Here is a 22,252-nt window from a genome sequence, read left to right as displayed (position 1 = left end):
TGGTGCATTCTTTTTCTTCTTTTTAACTCTCTGATTTAGAACTTTAAAACTTCCCAACTTCCCTTCCTCCCCACAAAAGAACAAAGATAATTTTTGTAACTATGTATTTATTTTCTCTTAGAATGTCCATGATTATTTTTTGTTTTCTACTTTAACCATACATGATTTCAAAATTATATATAAAACTATGCTCTTTAGATGTATCTAGCAAGACAGTATACACTGTGAAATCACTCTATTTCTATTAATAACTGAATTATTTTACAAATAAAAGAAATTATGAATTCTTTTGAAAGAAAAACTGTACTTGTAGGAAATCATTCTATAATACATACACGTTTACAGTTTTTACTTTTATAACCTTTTTCATTTAAAATCATTCTTTCCCAAAAAACTATACTTCAGCATAAGACAGATAAGTATCTAACAAGTAATTAGTATATACATAAGTGGCTGTGAAAAATTACCCACAACTCTAATATATTCTGTTCCAAAGCTGAAAATATTTCCTTTTAGAAAGCATTTTAACATTTCTTCTTATCATCTACAAAGCAGCAACAATATTTAAGTTAAAATTGGTAAATCCAATGATATATAATCATAAACAATCCCTTAAGAAATATATTTGAAAAGTTATTATTCCTTAAAATATTTACATTGTTTAAATTACATGATAGCAACAATGTCTCAATCTATTTTAGTTGAAGAAATTAATACGAATCTCCAAATCCCTCCCTCCACCAAAATGCTATTCATCTTTAATAAAGGAGACTTTATCCTTAGGTTTATTCAGCATCTTTATATCATCCAACAGCTTTTTGGGTGTTAAAATATGCGTGGAACCTGGTAGAGGAAAAAATAAGTTTTCAGAGGCCAGCAGTTAAATCAATTTTCCTCGGCTAACTATATTGTCCCATCCTTCATTACATATGCAAAGCGCAGTAGTCTGGGGCAACTTAAAATTTCTACAGGACTCCTCCCTACAACCTGCTTATACTACAGTATTTCAAGCTTTCTTCTTCATTGTGTGTGCTCAGTAACCCTTTAGAAACACTCCCCATTCCTCATGCTGTGTCCACTTTGTGCTATATATTGATATACTAATGAGTAAAACTGGAGGTTAGTCTGTCCTCCTTACAGAACAGGACCAGTCACTGTAACTTTGGTCCCAGAGAACTATTAAGCAGTGCTGCAGATCAAGGCTTGGTGTACAAATGCTGCATCTCTGTGGGTCAGAAAAGTTTAGGTATCAGTGGCCTTGACTGAAATTCTTAAAACTAAATTTCATATAGGCCTTGCCAATGTCAGGTCCATAGCCACAAAAAATTTCCAAGTATTTCTGTAGTAGAAGTGCATTTATGTTTTAAAAATTATTTAATGATGAGAGCATGAAAAGGACAGAATGTAATATTTTAAAGGATATATTTAAAGAATATTATATTTCTGAAGCTCACTCTCTGAAAATCAGAATTTGAATAGAAAAAAATCATCATAAAGGTCAACCAGGAGAAAAACTCTGGTACGTCAGATAAAATACACTATGATTTCAAAAAGGTTTTTTTGCAGTCAACAATTTAGTCCTAAACGTAAATTACAAGATAAAGTTTTGCATATATATTACTGCATTTAGAGTTTGTTTAAAAAAACAGAAAAGAGAAAAATACAAGTCTTACCAATAATAACTTCACAGGATTTATATGCCTGAGAAACTTCATAAGCACAACGCATTTCAGAGTATGTAATTCCTCCAATTACAAAAACAATCAGCTTAGACCCATTTTTTCGATCCTCTAAATAATTAGCTCTGGGTTTCTGGCGAGCACTAAAAAATAAACACCAAAATATTAAAAATATTTCCAAAGCCATATTGCTTTTAAAAGAGCCTAACACACTGCTTTTAAAGAGTCTCTTTAAAGAACTTACCTCAAGCAAACTCAAATCTGGCAGCAACTGCACTGATGTAAGGAAAAGACTTAACCATGGTATGATTGGAGCACCAAGAATTAGGCAGGACAGTCCCACTTCAAGTTTAATTTTCATCTTATAGAGATTTTGGACAAATCGCTTGTAATCTAGCTCAGCTTTTTATCTATAAACTAGAGCTCACTTTTACTTATAAAATGGAGCTAATGCCCTGCCTTATTTATTTCAGATAAAGACATAATAAATGTGAAAAGTCTATCACTTCTTGAAATTAAAAATGGGGGGAGGAAAGTGGCACTGAAACAACATGGTTTTAAAGACATTAAGGGGGTTGGTGGAGGCACAGTTACTAATTTGGAGCTGATGTGATACCGGGACACCCCTTGCTGGAACTCAGTAAAGTATGATGCCAGGAGATATTGAAGACACATCTGCACTCCCATGTTCACTGCAGCATTATTCACAGTAGTCAAGGGTATGGAAACAACCTACACGTCTGTCAATGAACAGATGGATGAAAAAACAGTGTATACATACAATGGAATATTATTCAGCCTTAAAAAAGGAAATTCTTCCATTTGTAACATGAATGAACCTGGAGGGCATTATGCTAAGTGAAGTAAGTCAGACTGAGAAAGACAAGTACTGCATGATCTCACTTACACATGAAATCTAAAATAGTCAAATTTATAGATGCAGAGAATAGAATGTTGGTTGCCAGGGAATAAGGGGAGAGAGAAATGAGGCAATTTTGGTCAAAGGACACAAAGTTTCAATTATGCAAGATGAGTAAGTTCTGGAGATCTAATGTACAGCATGGTGACTGTGGTTAACAAAACTGTACTGTATACTTGAAATTTGCTAAGAGGATAGATCTTAAATTGTCTTCTTGACACAAAAAAGAATAATAGAGAAAAGAAAGGAAGACAGAAAAAAAGGAAGAAAATGGTAACTATGTGGAGGTGATGGGTATATAATTAGTTTGTGGTGATCATTTCACAATGTATACGTATCAAAACATCAAGCTGTACACCCTGAACATGTGCAATATTATGAAGTCAATTAGACTTCAATAATGCCTTTAAAAATGAGAGTGACTTGCATTTCAACTCTGTTTCTGCTTCTTTCAGCAAGTTACTTAACCTCTGTCTAAACCTCCAGGGTTATTTTCAAGATTAAAAGAAATAATGTTCAGAATATACTAAGTATGGAATCTGGTACCAGGAAAGCAGTAGGTAAATAGAAGCCATTACTTCTACCACATCCCCTCCTTAGGCTGCTCTAGATCTGCACTAAGAGGGCAGCCACTAGCACATGAGGCTATTTAAATTTAAATGAACTAAAATTAACAATCCAATTCCTCAGTCACACTAACCACATACCAAATGCTCAACAGCTACATGTGGCTAGTAACCATATAGGACAGGGCAGATATGGGATATTTCCAGCATTCCAAGAAAGTTCTGTTGGGTAGCACTGCTCTAGATCATAGAAATCACTTTTTCTGTTCCTGTAACCCACCGGTAAAAATTTTGAGGTTTTATTTGAAAAGTAAATATTTTAACATAAACACTTATGTACATCTATTTAAAATATATGTTCATTTATAAATTATATATGTGTACTAGTATATACTAATAAAACTTAATTTTTCCCTTTTCTAGTGTAAAAATTAAAATCTGATATTTCATCTCATTACCCACTTCAGAAACCATAATCCAGACGACCTCTAAGACCCTGCAATATAGGACATCATGGTAAATATTAAATAATGTTCTCAGTCTACGCTTTCGGATGATAATTTCCATCTGCTATCTTAAGGAATGAGAAGGGAGATAGAAAAAGTAGAGACTTAGTAACTAGTTTTGAAAGATGAAACAGAACAAGCTACATTCTTGGTTCCCAAACAAAATAAGTCAAAGACATACTACAAGTGCAACTTTGGTTTAAAAACTTTCAAAGAGAGCAAAATAAAGTAAGAAAGCAAAAGAAAAGGCAGTAATACTGCTTAAAACAATTATGTGGTTCTAACAATTTCTAAACTTCTGAACAGCAATTTTAGGACAACAGGATTACATTTAATTTGTTTCACGTACATGTGTAAGACTGTACTAGTGTTTTACACTTTGAAAGACACATAAATAATGATTAAATCTCTGTATCCTGAAAATCTCACTCTACAAAGCACCTAGAAGCACTGGTTAAAATAAGAGCAAACATCTTTTTAAAAGTGTAGCTGAAAGTAAACAAGAGCAATCTCCAAAGGTCAGCAGCAGTAAAAAGGAAACTAAAAATTAGAGTGGTAAACTGAGGGGAAGCTTCGTCTGCCTTATGGAGTGTTAGTCTCGTTTTAGCAAACAAGGGGCCTGGGTATTTCCCTGTTTAATAAACATAGGAGACAAAGCCTTGGGTATCGTACAGGGTACAGATGGGGAGTTGACATCCCTGTATAAGGTCAGGACACCCTCAAAAGCAAGGGGAGATGATGAAGATGCTTCTTTGATAATTCAACACAGGCCAGTCTTGTGAGAGAGTTCTAATTGATACTATTTCACATGGTCTGGGGAACCCCAACTGAGAAATTAACACATAAAAGAAAAAAATCTCTAATCCTGACAGAAGCAAATGCAGAACATCTCTGGAGGTCCCCATTCTCAACCCTAGCTACTGAAATAAGCTCAGAATCCAAAATTATGAAACACATGAGGAAATAAGCAATCATAAATGTCTGCAGAAATGAAGAGCAGTCAAATTAGACCCCAAAGAATGTCAGATGTTGGATTTATTAAAAAACAGACTAAAATTAAGTATGCTTAAAATAATAAATGATAATAAAGTAGAACAGAAAGCATGACAAAATAAGAACAAAAAAGTCCAAGCGTATAAAATAAAGTCAGTGAACACAGAAACTAAAAAAAAAAAAAAAAAAAAAAAAAGGAAAGCTTACTCAGCAGATTAGGCACAAATTTAAGAGAGAACTAAAGAATTGAAAACTAAATACAAAGAAAAATATCCAGAATGAAATACAAGTAAAAGAAATGTTAAGGCTTGAGAGATTAAAGGGCATGAAGATAAAATGTTATGTCCCAACAAATCCAAAATTGTAAAAGTGGCAATATTCGAAGAATTTATGGAAGATATGAAACCTCAACTTTTGGGAAACACACTGAATCCCAAGAAAAAGAATAAAAATAAATCCTGAGGTAGAGAGAGCGTAAGAAATGTACAGAATACCAACGGCCAAAAGCAATCAGAGAGAAAAGACAAATTATCTACAAAAGTATGACAAAACTGACAGAAAACACTCCACTCCCATACACACATCTTCACAGGAGCTAAAATAGAAACCAAGAAACAGCAGAATAACATCTCAAAGCATTAAATGAAAATTACCCCGAGCCTAGACATTCAAAGCTATCATGTAAGAACAGCAACATGATGAACGTATTTTCAGACAAAAACCATACAGACCCTACCACCAAATGGACCCATAGTGAAGAAACGTCTAAGGATTTATTTCAGAAAAGAAAGTGACTGAGCCCAAAAAAGGCGATGCAAGCAGAAGTGATACACAATGTAACTGGTTAACATGTACATACAACTAAAAATAATAATAATGATCATCATTAATTTGGGAAGTGAAACAGATATAAGGCTGAAAACAATCAAGAATTAAGGTAACATTTAAGGGGTGTGTGGTTGGAATTAAGTCGTTCTAAGGTTCTGTACTGTTCATGAGGAGGGGAAAGATACTAACTCATCTCAGACTTTGTTGAGTCAAGAAGTGTACTAAAATTCTAAGGATAATTGCTACAAAAGTATAAATAGGCTATATCAATTCCAAACTAGGAGAAAAGGGAAAAATAAAACTAAAGAAAGAGTCCTCAGTCCAAGAGATGCACCCTAGAGAAATACTCAAACATACGTAAATGTACAAGAATGCTCACTGCACACTGTTTGTAATGAGGCCAGTTTTGTCACAGCCTAAATTTCCATTGTATGGAAAATTCATGAATAAACTGTGATATTCATGTAAGAATGTACCAACCAGCAGTGAAAATTTACACATGTACCAATCTGGGATAAATTTCACAAACATAACGTTGAGGGAAATTAAAAAAGCAAGTTGCAGGAGGACATACATAATATGACACCATTTATATTAAGATTAAAAACACAATCATAGAGAACTTGTGGTTATGGTGGAATCAGTCAGTCAGAAGATTCCCCTCCAAGAAAACAAGTATAAACCTGGGTGAAACTGTAGGGGAAAAACCATGTCAGGTCACTTGGAAATCAACCATGGGTAAACAACAAATTGAGAAGCATTTACTCTTTTTTTTGGAGGCAGGGGGAGGTAATTAGGTTTTTATTTATTTATTTTAGTGGAGGTACTGGGGACTGAACTCAGGATCTCTCTACCACTGAGCTATTCCCTCCCCAGCAGAAGTATTTACTCTTAAATATATGCTAATATATCAGTAAGAATGGTCCAGGTGACTATGTAACCTTCTAGCCTGAGGCTGCCCCCAACCCCCACTGTTCCTCAAACTCAGTCAGTAAAAATTATCACTTTATACTGACTTGAGAAAACCACCACCTTCACTGCCTGAGGTGGAAGACTTGATTCAAGGCAGGGAGCAAAGGGAGTGCAAACTCCTGAAGCTTTGCTGGTTAAAAATGGTGGACCCAGTTTAGTGCAGGAAGACCTGCAGCTCTGGCAGCACAACATCTTGGTCCTAGTATGGGATAGGCTGCACATGAGCCAGAATTTTAAAGGGGAAATCCTGAAAGTAAGAAAGCCAAAGAAGACAAAGACAAGCTCTCCCCACAACTTGAGCTGACTGCCAAATTATGCATGTGCCAGGGGAAGCCACAGAAAGGCCAAAAAAAAAAAAAAGAGAGAGGAAAAGAAGAGAAAGGGGCTGGGAGAGGACTCAAGAACTGACTGTGACTTGTAATGCATTTCTTAACCCACATGCAGCTTGAGCAGAAGGTGGAAGGTTTACAGGCTTGAGCTGTCTAAACACAACCTCTGCCCAGATAACTGGCTGGCCTCTACACAGACACAGGGCAACCACTAAGAGCCAAGCTGAAAAATTAAAGTTAAAATTAAAAATTTCTGCAATGACATTAGTGGCTACACTGCAAGGGAGAACGATCCCACAGCTTAAGTCCATACAAGTTACTAAAACAAAATACAGTTTTGCATTGTTATAATACAGTATGTAAAAGACCCAATTTTCAACCAAAAATTAGTAGATATGTAAGAAAACAGTAAAGTGTGATTCACACTTTGGAAAATAAGCAGTCAACAGAAACTGACCCTGAGTAAATCCAGATGTTGGATTTAGCAAACTTCAAAAAAGCTATTATAAACATGATCAAATAATTAAAGAAAACTATATTAACAATAAGCTAACCAATGGGGAATGTCAAAAGAGAAATGGAAACTAAAAAAAAACCAAATAGAAATTCAAAATGTGAAAAGTACAATAACTGAAATGAAAAAATCACGAGATGGGCTCAACAGCGGATTTGAAATGTCAGAAGAAAGAATCAAAAAACTGAAGATGGATCAATGGATATCAGTATATCTGAAGAACAGAAATAAAAGAGGTAGAAGAAAGGTAAACAGAGCCTCAGTGACCCAAGAGACAATGTCAAATGCTCCAGTATATGTTTAATGGAGTTTCAAAAGGAGAAGAGGGAGATAGAAATGCGTGTAAAATTTTTTTTGAAGAAATAACTGAAAACTTTCCAAAATTTGATGAAAAGTATGAACTTGCAGATCCAAGAAACTCAACTCCAGGTAAAATATACACAAAAAGAACTCCATCTACACACATCATAGTTAAACTGCTAAAAGCCAAAGATCATGAGAAAAAATCCTGCAAAACACAACTCTATACATTGTTTAGAGTACAAATATATGCAGAAAATATATAATAAAGATATAAAGGTGAATGATAAACACCAAATTCAGGATAGTGAAGAAAGGGTGAATAATAAAAATCATAGTGATATACATAGGAAGCTTGAATTGTATTTATAATGATTCATTTGTTAAGCTGGGCACTAAGTATAGGGCATGCCTTATAATACTCTCTACAGCTTCCTGAATGTTTCAAATATTTTATCACCAAAAAATCATCAAAAAGGATTATGTACTCTGCTTATGTGAAGGAAAAAAAATGAAGGGAGAAACTCTTTTCTAGTTTCATAAAAATATTTTTTTACAATAAAGAACATTTTCATATTGCTTATCTGGACTCATTTAAAACAGGTTATAGTTAAAGAAAAACTGTCTTTTAAGTGACTATATGCTTCGAGGAGAGTTGTCAATATAGAAATGCCTGTGTACCATTTCAATGATTAGTCTGTAATATACTGAAAATTTCACTGACTGATTCATAGGTTTTACCTGACAGCTCCTGAGCCGTTCCACACTGCTGGACACTGGGAACAATATGGCCATTCTTTTGAATCTAATCTATTATCAATGGCATCCTAGGGAAGAAAAGAGTTAAAACCATCAAGAAAATATTGTACATTTCAGGATTTTTGTTTTGTTTGTTTTACAGAAAACTCAACCCTTATGTTTACAATTAAGGAACGTAAGGATATATAAATATTTAATAAAGTAAGGTTAGCCCTCTCTTTGAAATTCACAAATCTTACCTACTACAAAATTAATGCAATCATTTACTTATTAAACAAATATTTACTGCATGCCTACATTCCTTCACTGGAGAGTTCCCACATTGGTATGAGAATTCCAGGTACTTTATCAGGACCTTTACCTCTACAGAGTGCTAGGGGTTTCTAAATACCATCTTAGTCCTGACAGACCTCGCAGGATACCAGGTCCAGGCCTTGCCCGTCACAGCAGTGGTTCTAAAACAGATGTGCACCCTGGCCTACTCATACTGAAGACAAGCCAATGAGATAAGAGAAGTTTTCCTTTTTATTTCATTTAAAAATTTTTCCTTCTTCTTAGGCTTAATATGTTATGAGGTATTTATGTGTGTGTGTGTGTGTGTGTATATACACATATAGTATATACAATGTTTAATGAGTACAGCATTTATATAGTTTATAAATAGTCACATACTATAGGCTTATGATCACATTCATTATGGTTAAGTGTGCATGATCAGAAAAGTTTGGAAAGCACTGCTTTACAGCATGGTAATACAAGTGGTATCAATAAGTAAAAATGGGCACAAGGTATTCAGCAGTCCGAGAATATTTCAGTAAGACTGCAAGATGCAAAGAAACCAATTTTCAGGAGAAACTCTGAAAGTCTTAGATTGCTACTGAACTAAAGGTGGATTTTCCGAATTTAACATGCAAATCCTTATAAAAGGGTTTGAGAAAGCCCATTCCTATTTTAAAAGTACTAGCAAAGAAGGAGGGAGGGTATAGCTCACTGGTAGAATGCATGCTTTGCATGCAGGAAGTTCTGGGTTCAATCCCCAGCACCCCCATTTAAAAATAAATAAATAAACCTAATTACCCCCAAAATTAAAAAAAAAAATACTAGCAGAGAAAAACTACTTAGTTCTACATCCTTGTTATGGGTAAGGGGAAAAAAAATCTCATGTTGCAGGAAAGAAGTCTAAATTCTTTAAACTTTTCATCTATGATTAAGCACGTGTGAATGACATAAAATCAGTCAAGCAAAACAGAAAAATCATAGGAATAAACTGTACACAATTAGTTTCCAAAAGAAAGTAGAAATTAAAGTTTAAGTCAAAGGAAAATTAGAATAAATAGAACTATCTGATTATGACTGAAGATTCAGTGCCGTGACTTTATTGAGCTCATAATATGATTTTTATTAGTTCATTTTCTAACTTCCTATAATTGAGTATTGTTTTCTAAAAGCAACAGTACTAAAAACATTAACCATGTGTTGACTATAATAGCAAACTATAGCGAGGTTTACATTTTAATCACAAACACATTTTTAAGAATACAGGAGTATGACTTTCTAGTAGTGGTCATAAGCAAATGTCATTTTGTTGAATGCAGTTTTTTTTTCATAAAGCATGTGTGTTCTTATTTTTTAAATTTATTTTGAGACGGTCAGTGGTGTGAGTTTGCAGTCTTAAAGAAGAGAAACTTTAAGATTCCTCTCCTCCCTTGACACAAGATATGGCCTTCTTCTGTGAACCCTCCCAGAATTACAAAAAAAAAATTCCTGACCCATAGATATTGAACATTGACTGACAGATAAATATACAAAAAGTAAAAGATATTCTACAGAAGGGCACTTCGGATATAAGCAAAATTTAATGAATTTTACCTCCAAAATATCTTTGATAAAAGGTGTCCATCGGGAGAGTTGAAAGGTTTCTTCTGCAGATCGATCCTTTCTTAATGGTTTGCCTTGTTGAGACTAATGTAATTAGAGGAAAAAAATTAAAAATCAGTAATTTTATTTAGTGGTACTCTCTTACTAAGTTTTCTAACAAAGATATTTAATTTTTCACAAATACTATGTTGCATTTGACTTGAAGAGTGGAAATGCCTACTCAAGAAATCTGAATTCAGGTGTGGTCACATAACTTCACAGAACTTTGCACATTAATGATAAAATTTATGATAGTATCAGAATATACATTTACTCCCAAACGCTTGTATAAAACTTGATGGGATGGAGTGAGCTTCTAACTAGAGTTCTTTCAAATATTGCTATAAATGAATCATAAAAAGAAAAGCAAAAATAGCAAATTGTAACAGCAGCTGTAAGATACAAATTCACTAGAAAAATGTACTTGTCCAAATTACTCAGATATGGAGAAGAAAATAACATTATTTTACTTACCAAATCTACAGAGTAAAATTAAGAAGACTGTCCACATAGATTTCCACATAAGAAAACACTCAATGCAAACAACCACACATGCATATATATAAGTATATACAGAATGTGAGATTTCTTACTGGAGGGACAATGGGAACACCCAGGTAACTCCAGTTACGAATCATGTCGCTCTCATTTTCTAACTTTACATTCTGGATCAACCTGTCCAAGTTTTCTTCTGTAGTTCCTTAGATAAGTAAAAATATGAGTACACAGTTACATAACTGCTACCACAATCATTTCTAGGTTTTAGGTAGTACCCATGAATAAGGCTTTTTTTTTTTCTTTTTTAAGTAAACATTTAAATTATACACTCTTAAGCCTTCACCCAATTTCACATTTTTCTTCTATCCATCTTAACCAAGTTTATATTTCTTTTAAATATATATTCTTATTCAAGTATAGTCAGTTTACATATCTTTGTTGTTGTTGTTGGGGGGAGGTAATTAGTTTAACTTATTTATGTATTTTTAGAAGAAGTACTAGGGATGCTATCACTGGAGCTGTACCCTCCCCCAGTTTACATATCTTGACCAATGACTTTTGAAATTTCCAAAATTCTCTTAGGATAAGTAGTAAACCACTTAGTATAAAATGATTTTAGAGCTAAGTACTTTAATATATTCATGAAAATAAACAGTCTCCATTACCATTAATACTGAAAATATAAAGTAGGATCGCTCTTATTTTATCATAATTATCATGATTTTTGTTGAGGAGAACTGGAAGGAGTACTCGCATAGAATCTTTGACTTTCTGTCCTTCTGCATCAGTTCCAAGTGCCAGGTCCTTAATGAAAATGAAATATAGTCAGGAGTCCATAATCCAAATTCATTTTTCAGTTAAAAATATCTATTACTAAATCTTGCCAAATTTTAATGGAACATTGGTGACTTTTCACAAGAAAATGTGAGCAACACTTATAAACATTATTGCACAAAATGTAAAAAAAGACAAAAAATAATTCAAATAAGAAAATCATTAATCTATACCTGTGCTAAAAGGTAGACACGAGCCACATGTGGCTACTGAGCACCTGAAATGTGTCTAGTCTGAATTAAGATGAGTTAAAAAACCAGATTTTGAGGATTTACGCATAAAAAAAGTAAAATATTTCAGTAATTTAAAAATATTGATTACATAATATGATAACATTTTGGATATACTGGGTTAAATCAAATATATTATTAAAATTAACTACACTCATTTCTTTTTACCTTTTTGTTTCTTTTTCTTATGTTTCAGTCTTATTTTTTTATTCAAGTATAGTTGATTTACAATGTTATGTTTCAGGTGTACAAAACAGTGATTCAATATTTTTATAGCTCATACTTCATTTAAAGTTACTATAAAATATTGGCCATATTCTCTGCACTGTACAATATACCTTTGTATCTTACGTATTTTATACATAGTAGTTTGTCTTTTTACCCTTTTAATGTGACTTCTAGAATATTTAAAATTCCATATGACTTGCATTCTATGTCTATTAGACAGCAGTGATCTAAACAGTTTTGGCATTATAGAGGAGCCTGTAGTTAAATGTGCGTACACAGTACTCTGCAGGATGCTACGTTAAATGCCGTACCCATTGAAAAAGACCTGCCAACAATGCTACCCTGAAATAATGCTCCAAACACTTAAATCATCCCATTAAACCAAAAATGCATAATCACAGATTAGGAGGGACTGCTTTCTATGATACTGTACAGCTACTTGTTAATGTTGGTAGGGAATGATGTATTAAATACCGAGTGGGTGAGTCTCCTTTCAGTGCACTGTACTGAGCAAAAAGTTAGGTTTTACTTTACAGAGTTCATTCTGAAAATCTATCATGAATATAGGTATTTCTGACACTGCACATACCTGTTCAGTTTTGCAGAGCTTTTCTATATTAGGCTTGAACTTACTCATGCAATCTTCTGCTAAGTTAAGATGAACAACTTGCTGAAAAACAGAAGAAATCAATTATTTAAAACATTTTAATATCTCTCTGTGCAACTCATAACACTAAACTTTTGAGATGGGCCTGAAGGAAAGCATGGGCCTAAGTGGAAGGAGATACCATGTAAATTAAGGGAAACAGCTCAAGAAAGGAAAAAAAAAAGTGAAAATTACCATGATCTACAGGGGATAATCAACAGACTGAAAAAAATAGAATGGGAGGGTTGAATTTGTGTTGGTTTTACAAGTAGTGAAAATAAGGTAAAAAAAAAACAGTGAAGTCCTTAAAGTCAAGCAGAAAAAGTCTGAATTTATATTCCTGATTATAGATTAGGGAGCGAAATGATAAAAAAATATGTAGACTATTCTGATAATGACTTGTAAGAAGGACTGGAACAGCAAAAAAAAAAAAAAAAAAAAAAGTTTACCTGCCCACAGAGCTTAATTGCTCTTAAATCTACTAATATGTAACTATTAAGAACCGAGCAGAATAACAACCACTGGTCAATCCAATGCTGAATTTTCTTATTAAGTTGATAAATACTAAACTCTCTCTGTTTGGCTGGCCAAGACAAAGATATAAAAAAGTGTAAGCTGGATTTGAATAAATCTAGAGTATATGCAGAGAGAATACTACTGGGAAGCTTATACATTGGGGTATTTCTCAGGCCTAGAGTAAGGTTTTAGGGTACAACTAACAGCAAGTATTCCATGACACCCACTGCTAAACCTGACTACAGAACTAGATGGACTAACAAACATGGTAAGGTGTGTCTCACATACAATACTGCTTACCTTAGTAATCTGTTTACGGAAATGGGGCATCTTTTTCATCAGTTGGGTAAGGGCACTAAGTGATATCTAGGAAAAATCAAACATTTTAAAGCAAACTTACGATTCAGTTATCCTATTTAACAACTTTAAAATCCTACAGTTTTAAGTATGTATTAATTTAGTAAATATTTGGCAATTTTCTTAAGAAAACAAGTTCAAGAGATTTCCAGTTTCAGCCATGATAAAGTAGTTAATATCAAAATTGCTCTCCCTCCATAAACAAAAATAAAATTGGACAAAATAAATAAGAGCCACATTCAGGCAATGGATAAAAAAATAGCTCAAAGCTAGGATACTTGAGTAAAGGAAAGCACAGAAGGTGACCCCTGCACTCACCCTGGCTTTTCCCTGAAACATTTTCCAAAGCACAGCAAAAGGAAGTAGAGTTCGAGCAGAAAGCAAGTCTCTCTGGGCAGAGGAAAAAGATCAGAGTTTGGGGCTACTGAGGTAGGGTTTGGGGGCCACGGTTCTAGAGAGAAAAGAGCCAGTCACAACATAACTCAAAGATATGTAGAGGGGCTGCCTTAGGATCCCTGGCCAAATCCTAAGTGGCACATGTAAAGGGTATAACTCTTAACGGCCTAGCAGAGACCAACTGCTAGGTGGCTAAATGCCAGACAGAGATTTCAGAGGTGTCCTAATGCTAAGACAATACTGGTGTTCTCTGATCCAGACAAAGCAGAGAGTCCTAAGTGATCATCCCACACATTCAGTCCTAAAAGGGTTACATCTTTGGACTAAATCCAAAAGTGAAATACACTCACCATATCAAAAGCCTGACATAAAGTCTCAACATAAGCAAGGTGATTCATCAGCAAATTAACTACCTGTCAAAACACAACTTGATACTCTTTGTAGAGAGAACATAATACAGACCTTCTGCAATACAGCATCCAAAATGTCTAACATACAGTGATATATTACTGGACATGCAAAACAGAAAAAAGTTATTGATACTCAAGTGATAAAAGTCAATAAAAGTAGACCCAAGATAATCCAGTTGTTGGAGTTAGCAGACAGGGGAGAAGATGAACTAAATGGATAAAAAGATGGAATATTTCAATAGAGAATTAAACTTTATTAAAAAAAAAACCTCAATGGATATCCTAATACTAAATGTAATCTCTGAAATTAAAAACACAATGAATGACTCTCATATATTGCTAGTGAGACTCTAAAATGGTACAGCAACTTAGGAAAACAGTTTGGAAGTATCCAATAAAGTTAAACATACATTTACCATATGACCCAGCAATTCCACTCTTAATTATTTATCCAAGTGAATTAAAATATCTGTTCACACAAAACCTTAAGGTTCATAGTGGCTTTATTTGTAATTGCCAACAACTTGGAAAAAACCCATTATGTCCCGCAACTTGTGAATAGATAAAATGTAGTACGGCCACACAGTGGAATACTGCTCAGCAATAAAAGTGTCGAGGCTACTGTTACACGTCATGTGAATGAATGTCAAGTGCATTACACTGAATGAAAAAGCTATACTCTTCATTCCATTTAGACGACATTCTGGAAAAGGCAAGACCATGGGATTACAAAAAAGATCAGTGTTTGTCAGGGGATCAGAGTTAAGCAGAGTGGTTGTCTACAAAGTGGCATAGGGAAATCGGGGTGGGAAGGTTAATGGAACTGTTCTATATCTTGGCTGTGCTTATATGAGAGTGTACATTTGTCAAAACTCATAGAATCATATACTATAAAGGGGGAACTTTACATTCTAATTCAGATTAAAAAATAATATGTTGAATGGATTTAACAGCAGACTGGACACAACAGACAGGCAGGGGACTCAAAGTCAGGTTAACAGAAAATATTCAATTAAAGCACAGAGAAGGAAAAAAATGGGAAAAGGAACAGAATGGGAGAGATGTAGAATATGGTCCAAAATCTAAAACAAGCAAATGAAGTCCTAGATGAAGGGAGAGACACCAGGACAAAATCAAGATGTGAGGAAATAATGGGCAAGAATTTTACAAATATTAAAAAAAAAAAAAGGAATTTTATAAATATGATGAAAGTTACAACGTAGAAGAGCTCCATAAATCCAAGGAGGATAAATACCAACACACCATAAGGTACATTATGGTCAAACTGCTAAAAATCAGAGTAAGAAAAAAATCTTTAAAAAGATACATTATCTTCAGAAAAACAAAAATAACATGACAGCTGACTTCTTTAACAGAAATTACGGTAGCCAGAAGGTGATGTACTGAAATCTTTTAAGTTGTTGAAAGGAAAAGAAAAACTGCCAACCTTGAATTCTCTACATCCAGCAAGTGTCTCTGAAAAACTTGTAAAACCCAGATACCCTCAGATAAAAACAAAAGTTGAGACAATGCATCCAGCCCAGATGGAAAAACCGAGGAGCAATAAGGAATAGATAACAATAAATTTCATAAATATGTGGATAAAAGTCTACTGAGAATTTAAAACAAAAATAACATTCTGACTTGATAACACATGTTAAAGTTAAACATATGACAATAGTACAAAAGAAGGGGATAAACAGAGTTAAACTATTACAACATTCTTGAATTGTTCAGAACAAGGCAAAAGATACTTTAAGGCAGACTGTCATAATATAAGGATACATTTTATAATATCCAACATGATGACAATAAAAAGGATAACAAAAGGTAAAACAAAAGTTTATATTGGAGATACAATAGAATTGTTTAAAAAAAAAGACAACATATAAAGAAGGCAGAAAAGGAAAAGGATAAAACAAATAAGGTGGTAACACAAACTCAACTATATCAGTAATTATATGAAGTATCAACGGACTTAAACATTATAACTAAAAGGTAAAGATCATCAGGTTGAATAAATAAAGCTCAACTATAAGATCTTTTTAAGAAGTACTTTTTAAAGATAAAGACACAAATTGTTGAAAGTAAAAGATTAGAAAAGATATATCATGTAAACACTGACCAAAATAAAGCAGGTATGGCGATATTACTACCAGACAAAGCAGACTTTGAGGCAAGAAATACTGCAAATGAAAAAAACTGACATTTTATAATGATAAAAGATAAATTCAACAGAAAGATAACTGTCTTAAAATTATAATGGCTCTAATCAACATGGCTTCATCAGTTGACAAATCTTTGAAAGTTGACAAGATTATTAAAAAGACAGACTAATTCATAATCTATACCATTTTTAGTAACTGACATAAAAAGCAGATTTAAAAAATCAGTAAAGAAATAGAAAATTCGAATAACATGATTAACCAACTTGATTTAATTGACATACACAGAATTTATATTCTTTTCAAGTACATATAGGGTATTTACCACAACAGACATATGCTAGGTCACAAACCAAGTCTAAACAAATTTCAAAGGGTTAAAATCACACAGTGCACATTCTCTGACCACTATATAATTAAATTACAACTCAGTAACAGAAAGGTAAGTAGAAAATTCCCCAAATTTTTGAAATTAAGAAAAAAACCATATTCCTATATAACACATGAGTCAAAGAAGAAATCACAATGAAAGTTAGAAAATATTTTGAGCTGAATCAAAATAAAAATAGGTTATTCCAAAACTTGGGGGATGCAGCTACAGCAATGTCAAGATGGAAATAAGTAAGTATATATATAGTAGGAGAGAAAAAAGGTTGAAAATCAATGCTCTAAACATCCAACTCATGAAGCTAGGAAAAGAAAAACAAATTAGGCCAAAGAAAGTTGAAGGAAGGAAATAAAAATGAGTAGAAATGAATTCAGTATAAAAGTAATATATAATAGAGAAATCAACAAAGCCAAAAGTTGATTCTTTGAAACATTAATAATACGTATAGGGGATATTAATAGTAGATAGGCTAAAACATATATTGACAACATTAGGATTTAATAAATAGAATGTAACTACAGATTCTGTAGACACTGAAAGGATAATAAGAGGATATTTGAAAATGTAAATGTAATAGACAAATCCCTCAAAAATGCTATATACCAAAACTGATACAAGAAAAAGATTAAAAATTTGAATGGCTCTGTATCTGTTAAAGAATTTATAATAAAAGACTTTCCCATAAACAAAATTCCAAGCCCAGACTGCTTCAGTGGTGAATTCTTTCAAGCAATAATGGAACAAGTAATAGCAATCTTACACAAACACTTTCAGAAAATACAATAAGAGGGAAAGCATTACAACTCATTTAAAGATCAATACAATCTTGCTGACAATCAAAACCTGATAAGAACATTACCAAACGGAAAAAAAAAAAAAAAAAGAATTACTACAGGGAAATATTGCTCATAAACCTGGAAGCAAACACTCTAAGCAAAATATCAGCAAACAGAACCAAGTGATACAGGAAAAGGATAATAAATCACATCCAAGTAGAGCTAATTCCAAGAATGCATGGTTGGTTTAATGTTAGAGGATCAATGAATGCAATTCATCACATCAACAGAATAAAAGAGGGAAAAAAATAATTTCAATAGGTGCTAAGAAAGTATTTGATGAAATCCAACACCCACCGCTGATTTAAAAAACAAAAACGAAAACAAAAACAAACCTGTTGGCAAATATAGAATAGAATGGAATTTCTTAATCTGACAAAGGATCTATCTAAAATAACCTAAAACTGTGAGAATACTCAATGATGACATATCAAACGTGTTTCCCCTAAGGCTGGGAAGAGACAAGGATATCCCCTGTCACCAGTTCTATCCTACATTATACTGCTGGGAGGTATTAACTACTAAGAAAATTAGTTTAAAATGTATAAAAATTCAAAAGGATCAGACTGAATTTTCTTTATTCACAGATATTATTGTATAACTTTCTGGAATGACAAATATGTTCTGTATCTTGATTTAGGTGGTGGTTCTACAACTGTATGTGTGTATATATATACATAAGTATGTGAAGTTATTCAGTATACACTTGAAATTTGTGCACTTAGGTAAATTATATCTCAGGACAAGAAACCTAACATGAATGAATGCATTAATACAATTGGCTAAATGGCTTTTTAATAATAAACTTTAATGAAGCAAGACAGATAAAATGTCTCTAACTGTTGAGGACAGGTAATGAGTACATGTAAGTAAATTTTCTCTACTTTCATGTATGTTAGAAATTTCCCAAAATGGAAAGTTAAATAGATAAAATAAAAGTTACAAACTTTAAAATTCACCTTCATCATTATCCTAAAGTTAAGTAAGACTCTTACCTTTCCTTCTGTTGCTTTCTTTGTTGATGAAATTTCCTTCATAAGCTTGGGAATTTCCCTGTCAAATTGTGAGAGAATTCTTTAAATTTCTAAGGTGTAATTCTTTACAAAAATATTTCAAGATTACAAAATGTACTGTCATGTATTTAGTGTTTAAAAAATTTGGAATAAAAATTAAAATGAGTTCACATACTCTAATACAACAGCAATATGCCGATGTCGAATTCTGACCCAGAGGTCATCATCTTCCTCAAGGACTGCCTCTTTTTCCTTCCCATCTGTTTTATATCTACAGGTAGACAGAAGTATGAAACTCTGGATTATTTCCCCTCCAAAAAGTGAAAGAAACATTTTTATAAACAATAATTTTAAGACATAGCTCAAGAAACTGAAGAGTACATATATTCAATCCACTATTTTAGAGGAGATAATGAATATCTACTCAAAACTAAGCAATACTGTTATCCATACAATAAAAATCAAAGTGCTATGCCTATCAAGACTTCTTTACTTTCAAATGTTGGGTTTAACTGTCATTACCATAGTGTTTTAGCTCAGCAAAATGGTATCTTAGAAACAAAAATTCAATGTTCCACAATCAACTTTAAGAACAGGACTAAATATACTAACAATTCACATTCCAATTGCTCAAAACACTATTTTTATGTGCTAACAACCATCAGCACAACTATCAAACATTCATTGACTGAAGAAAAGAAGCGTCACCTCCAATGTAGCCTATTAAGTATTGAAGGTGTTTCAAGATTGGTACAAAATTCACCAACATATATCATATGTTTCTATATTCTTCCCTAACCCTATAACCACATCTCCTTTAAGAATGGGAAAGGAAATGAGAGAAAAACTGTTATGTAGCCCTAAAAAACTTTGACTGTTTTAACGAGTTCTACTGTAGTGAGCATCAATTGAAGAGATTCATGAAATTATTAAGAATGGGCTTCCTGACTGCTTTGCCAAGTGTAATTTCTTGCTTCTCTTTTTCTGCAGATAGTCTTCCATTTGTGGAACTGGAAGATTCAATCATCCTTGGGACTGTCAACTTCCTTAGCCAAGATGAGAAAGGACAGCATTGAGCTGTCCTAGCTTTGGACAGAAGACAATAAATGTAGATTTCGGTTGTATGAATATAATCATGTCTATAGCTCCCAAAATTTCAGGTCTCACCTATAAAACCATCTACCTATGTGGTCTTGATTACAGATGGTGAAAGGAAGATGACTGTGCTTAATAATAAGACTGCTCTAGGACAAAGGCCCTTTTCTCACTTAAAAGGTCACTCTGTAATTATACAATACCTTTACCTTTTGACTTATAAACAAAGATTAAGGTAGCAGGCCTGACAATATTAAAAGATAATGACAATCCTATTTTAAGAGTACACTTAAAGAGGTCACCAAGATGAAAAACACAATCTAGATGTTTAGAAGTTCCTGCTCTGTATTATTTTCATTAACATTTGTGACAGAGCAAAAAAAAAAAAATTGTGACAGAGCACAAACCACAGGGAGTTCATGCTTCTATCTATCCCTGGACTTTTCTGATCCATAAAAAAAGGAGTATCTCTGATGTTTTTGTTTTTGCTTTTTAAAATAAGTCTCTCTATCACTCTCAAAAAATTAAACCTTGCTTTGTTTGCCAACAAACCCAGGGAGACAAATATTTTAAATACTAGGTTAGAAATGCCTGAAATTTATGTCCATAGTCTGGACCAAATCCTTTAGTGTCCCTCAATTCAAGTTTTTTCTAAATCTCTTGAGTAAAGCAGGTTTAGAGACCTAACGGATAAGACTGGTAAATAACATCCTTTCTGAAAATCCTGAATAAACTGCTTAAAATTACTTTTATGTTAGAAAAATAACCATGCTGATTTCTCCATGTCATCTAACATTAATACAAATAGCAGAGAAAAACTCAAAAGCCAGGATATGACCAGAATGCAAATATAAATACAATACAAAACACAAAATAGCTGAATAATGTTTGGTTTAAGAAAAAATATTAAATATTATAATTAGCACAAGTTTTGGGATCTTTCTAATCTATTAAAATTACTAAATTTAAACATAAAATTTCAAAAAATTAATTTTCATTTTCATACTATGCTCAAGGCAGTAAAAATGCCAATCTGGATTTAGAAATTATGATATCAAATAACACATATATACATACTCACACATACTCATAAATGATACACAAAGGCACAATAAAATGGTTCCTTGATAGAAAAGCTTATTTCATTTTTCATTTAGCTTTCTATTTGATATTATTTTTTAAATTAATATGCTTATATCAGAGTTAAGTCAATAATAGGTACCAAACTGGTAAACTGTGTCTATTCTCAATAGCCATCCTATTGAGTTTCCTAGTCTTCTGATCTTTTAAAATACGTTATATTGACAAGACACACACAGACACTTTTCGATGTATGATTCAGAATAATTACAGCCTAACCAATTTGAATATGGTTTCCACTTCAATAAATATAGTAGTGGGCTTAGTATTTACTGAAAAGTACAAATTCCAACTGTTTAATATGTATCTTTGCTGTAGACATAGTTAAGGAAGCAAATACACCAAAAAAGCTTCAAAGTTGTTAAATTACCCATTAACTAACAAGGTCAGGATACTTTTAATAGATTATGATTATAAGAATAAGAGAAGGATAAAGTCTCCAAATAAAAAAAGGTTACAGGGGCTTTAGATTTCTGGTGGCTACACGAATCATTAAATGCTAATATCCTTTCCTGTTTGTATATGCCCTATATATTCCCTTCAAGTTATACTTGCTTGTATGTATCATTCTCAATCGGCAGCAGATCATATGCCATTGCCTGAAAGGTCAGTTCATGCAGGACAGTAGACACAGGATCAAAGCCACGATCAATTATTATGAGCTGGGAATGAGTTTTACCCTGGAATAACAAGATAAAATTATCTTAAGAAACTTCAGTTTCTTTGTGTGAACACATTTTTACTATCTTAGAAAACAAAAGCAAACTTTTCCTAAGTTCTGCCACATTCTTACAAATGTGAAGTTACATTAAAACAGAAAAATCTGAGTGGCACAACAGAGGGAAAAATACCACTACAAAGCCAAAAGCTTTCATAATTAGATTAAGAGGCTATACTCAATAATACAATATTCTGAAAATTCCTTTTAAAAAAGTAGTATTTGGCTTGCACTAAATCTATTTCCTTAGGAATTCAGCTCCATAAACACTAAAACTGATAAAAATTATGAACAGGTGCTATTACTTGAGCTCTCTATGCTACACACTGTGCTAAGCAAGAAATATCGATATTATTTAATCCTCATAGCAACCCTGTAAGACAGTGACTATTAATGTCATTTGACAATGGGGGGCATTAAGGCTTAAAATCAAGGATCTTCCCCAAATTACAGAGTTAGTATGTGGCAGAATGGTGATTCAAAGCCAGGTCAGCTTCATT

At 33.0% G+C, this 22,252-nt stretch overlaps 1 protein-coding gene across 2 annotated transcripts in view; it reads right to left on the bottom strand.

Moving 5' to 3' along the window:
- Positions 1-90: 90 nt before the first annotated feature.
- The window catches only part of STXBP3 (syntaxin binding protein 3), a 47,057-nt gene continuing 24,895 nt past the window's right edge, over positions 91-22,252 (bottom strand). For both annotated transcript variants that reach the window (XM_074370084.1, XM_074370085.1), the window contains 11 exons: positions 21,590-21,714; positions 18,975-19,070; positions 18,782-18,839; positions 13,535-13,600; positions 12,662-12,742; positions 11,446-11,584; positions 10,876-10,982; positions 10,235-10,327; positions 8,348-8,433; positions 1,674-1,822; positions 91-843 (listed from right to left, as the gene is read on the bottom strand). In XM_074370084.1, the coding sequence (XP_074226185.1) occupies positions 749-843; positions 1,674-1,822; positions 8,348-8,433; positions 10,235-10,327; positions 10,876-10,982; positions 11,446-11,584; positions 12,662-12,742; positions 13,535-13,600; positions 18,782-18,839; positions 18,975-19,070; positions 21,590-21,714 (1,095 nt within the window). In that variant the 3' untranslated portion in view covers positions 91-748. The remainder of the gene's footprint in view (positions 844-1,673; positions 1,823-8,347; positions 8,434-10,234; positions 10,328-10,875; positions 10,983-11,445; positions 11,585-12,661; positions 12,743-13,534; positions 13,601-18,781; positions 18,840-18,974; positions 19,071-21,589; positions 21,715-22,252) is intronic.

This window comes from Camelus bactrianus, chromosome 9 (genome assembly GCF_048773025.1).
Source record: "Camelus bactrianus isolate YW-2024 breed Bactrian camel chromosome 9, ASM4877302v1, whole genome shotgun sequence".
Lineage (NCBI taxonomy): Eukaryota > Metazoa > Chordata > Mammalia > Artiodactyla > Camelidae > Camelus > Camelus bactrianus.
Note: the sequence above shows the minus strand (reverse complement) of the source record. Positions and strands in the feature narration are given on the sequence as shown.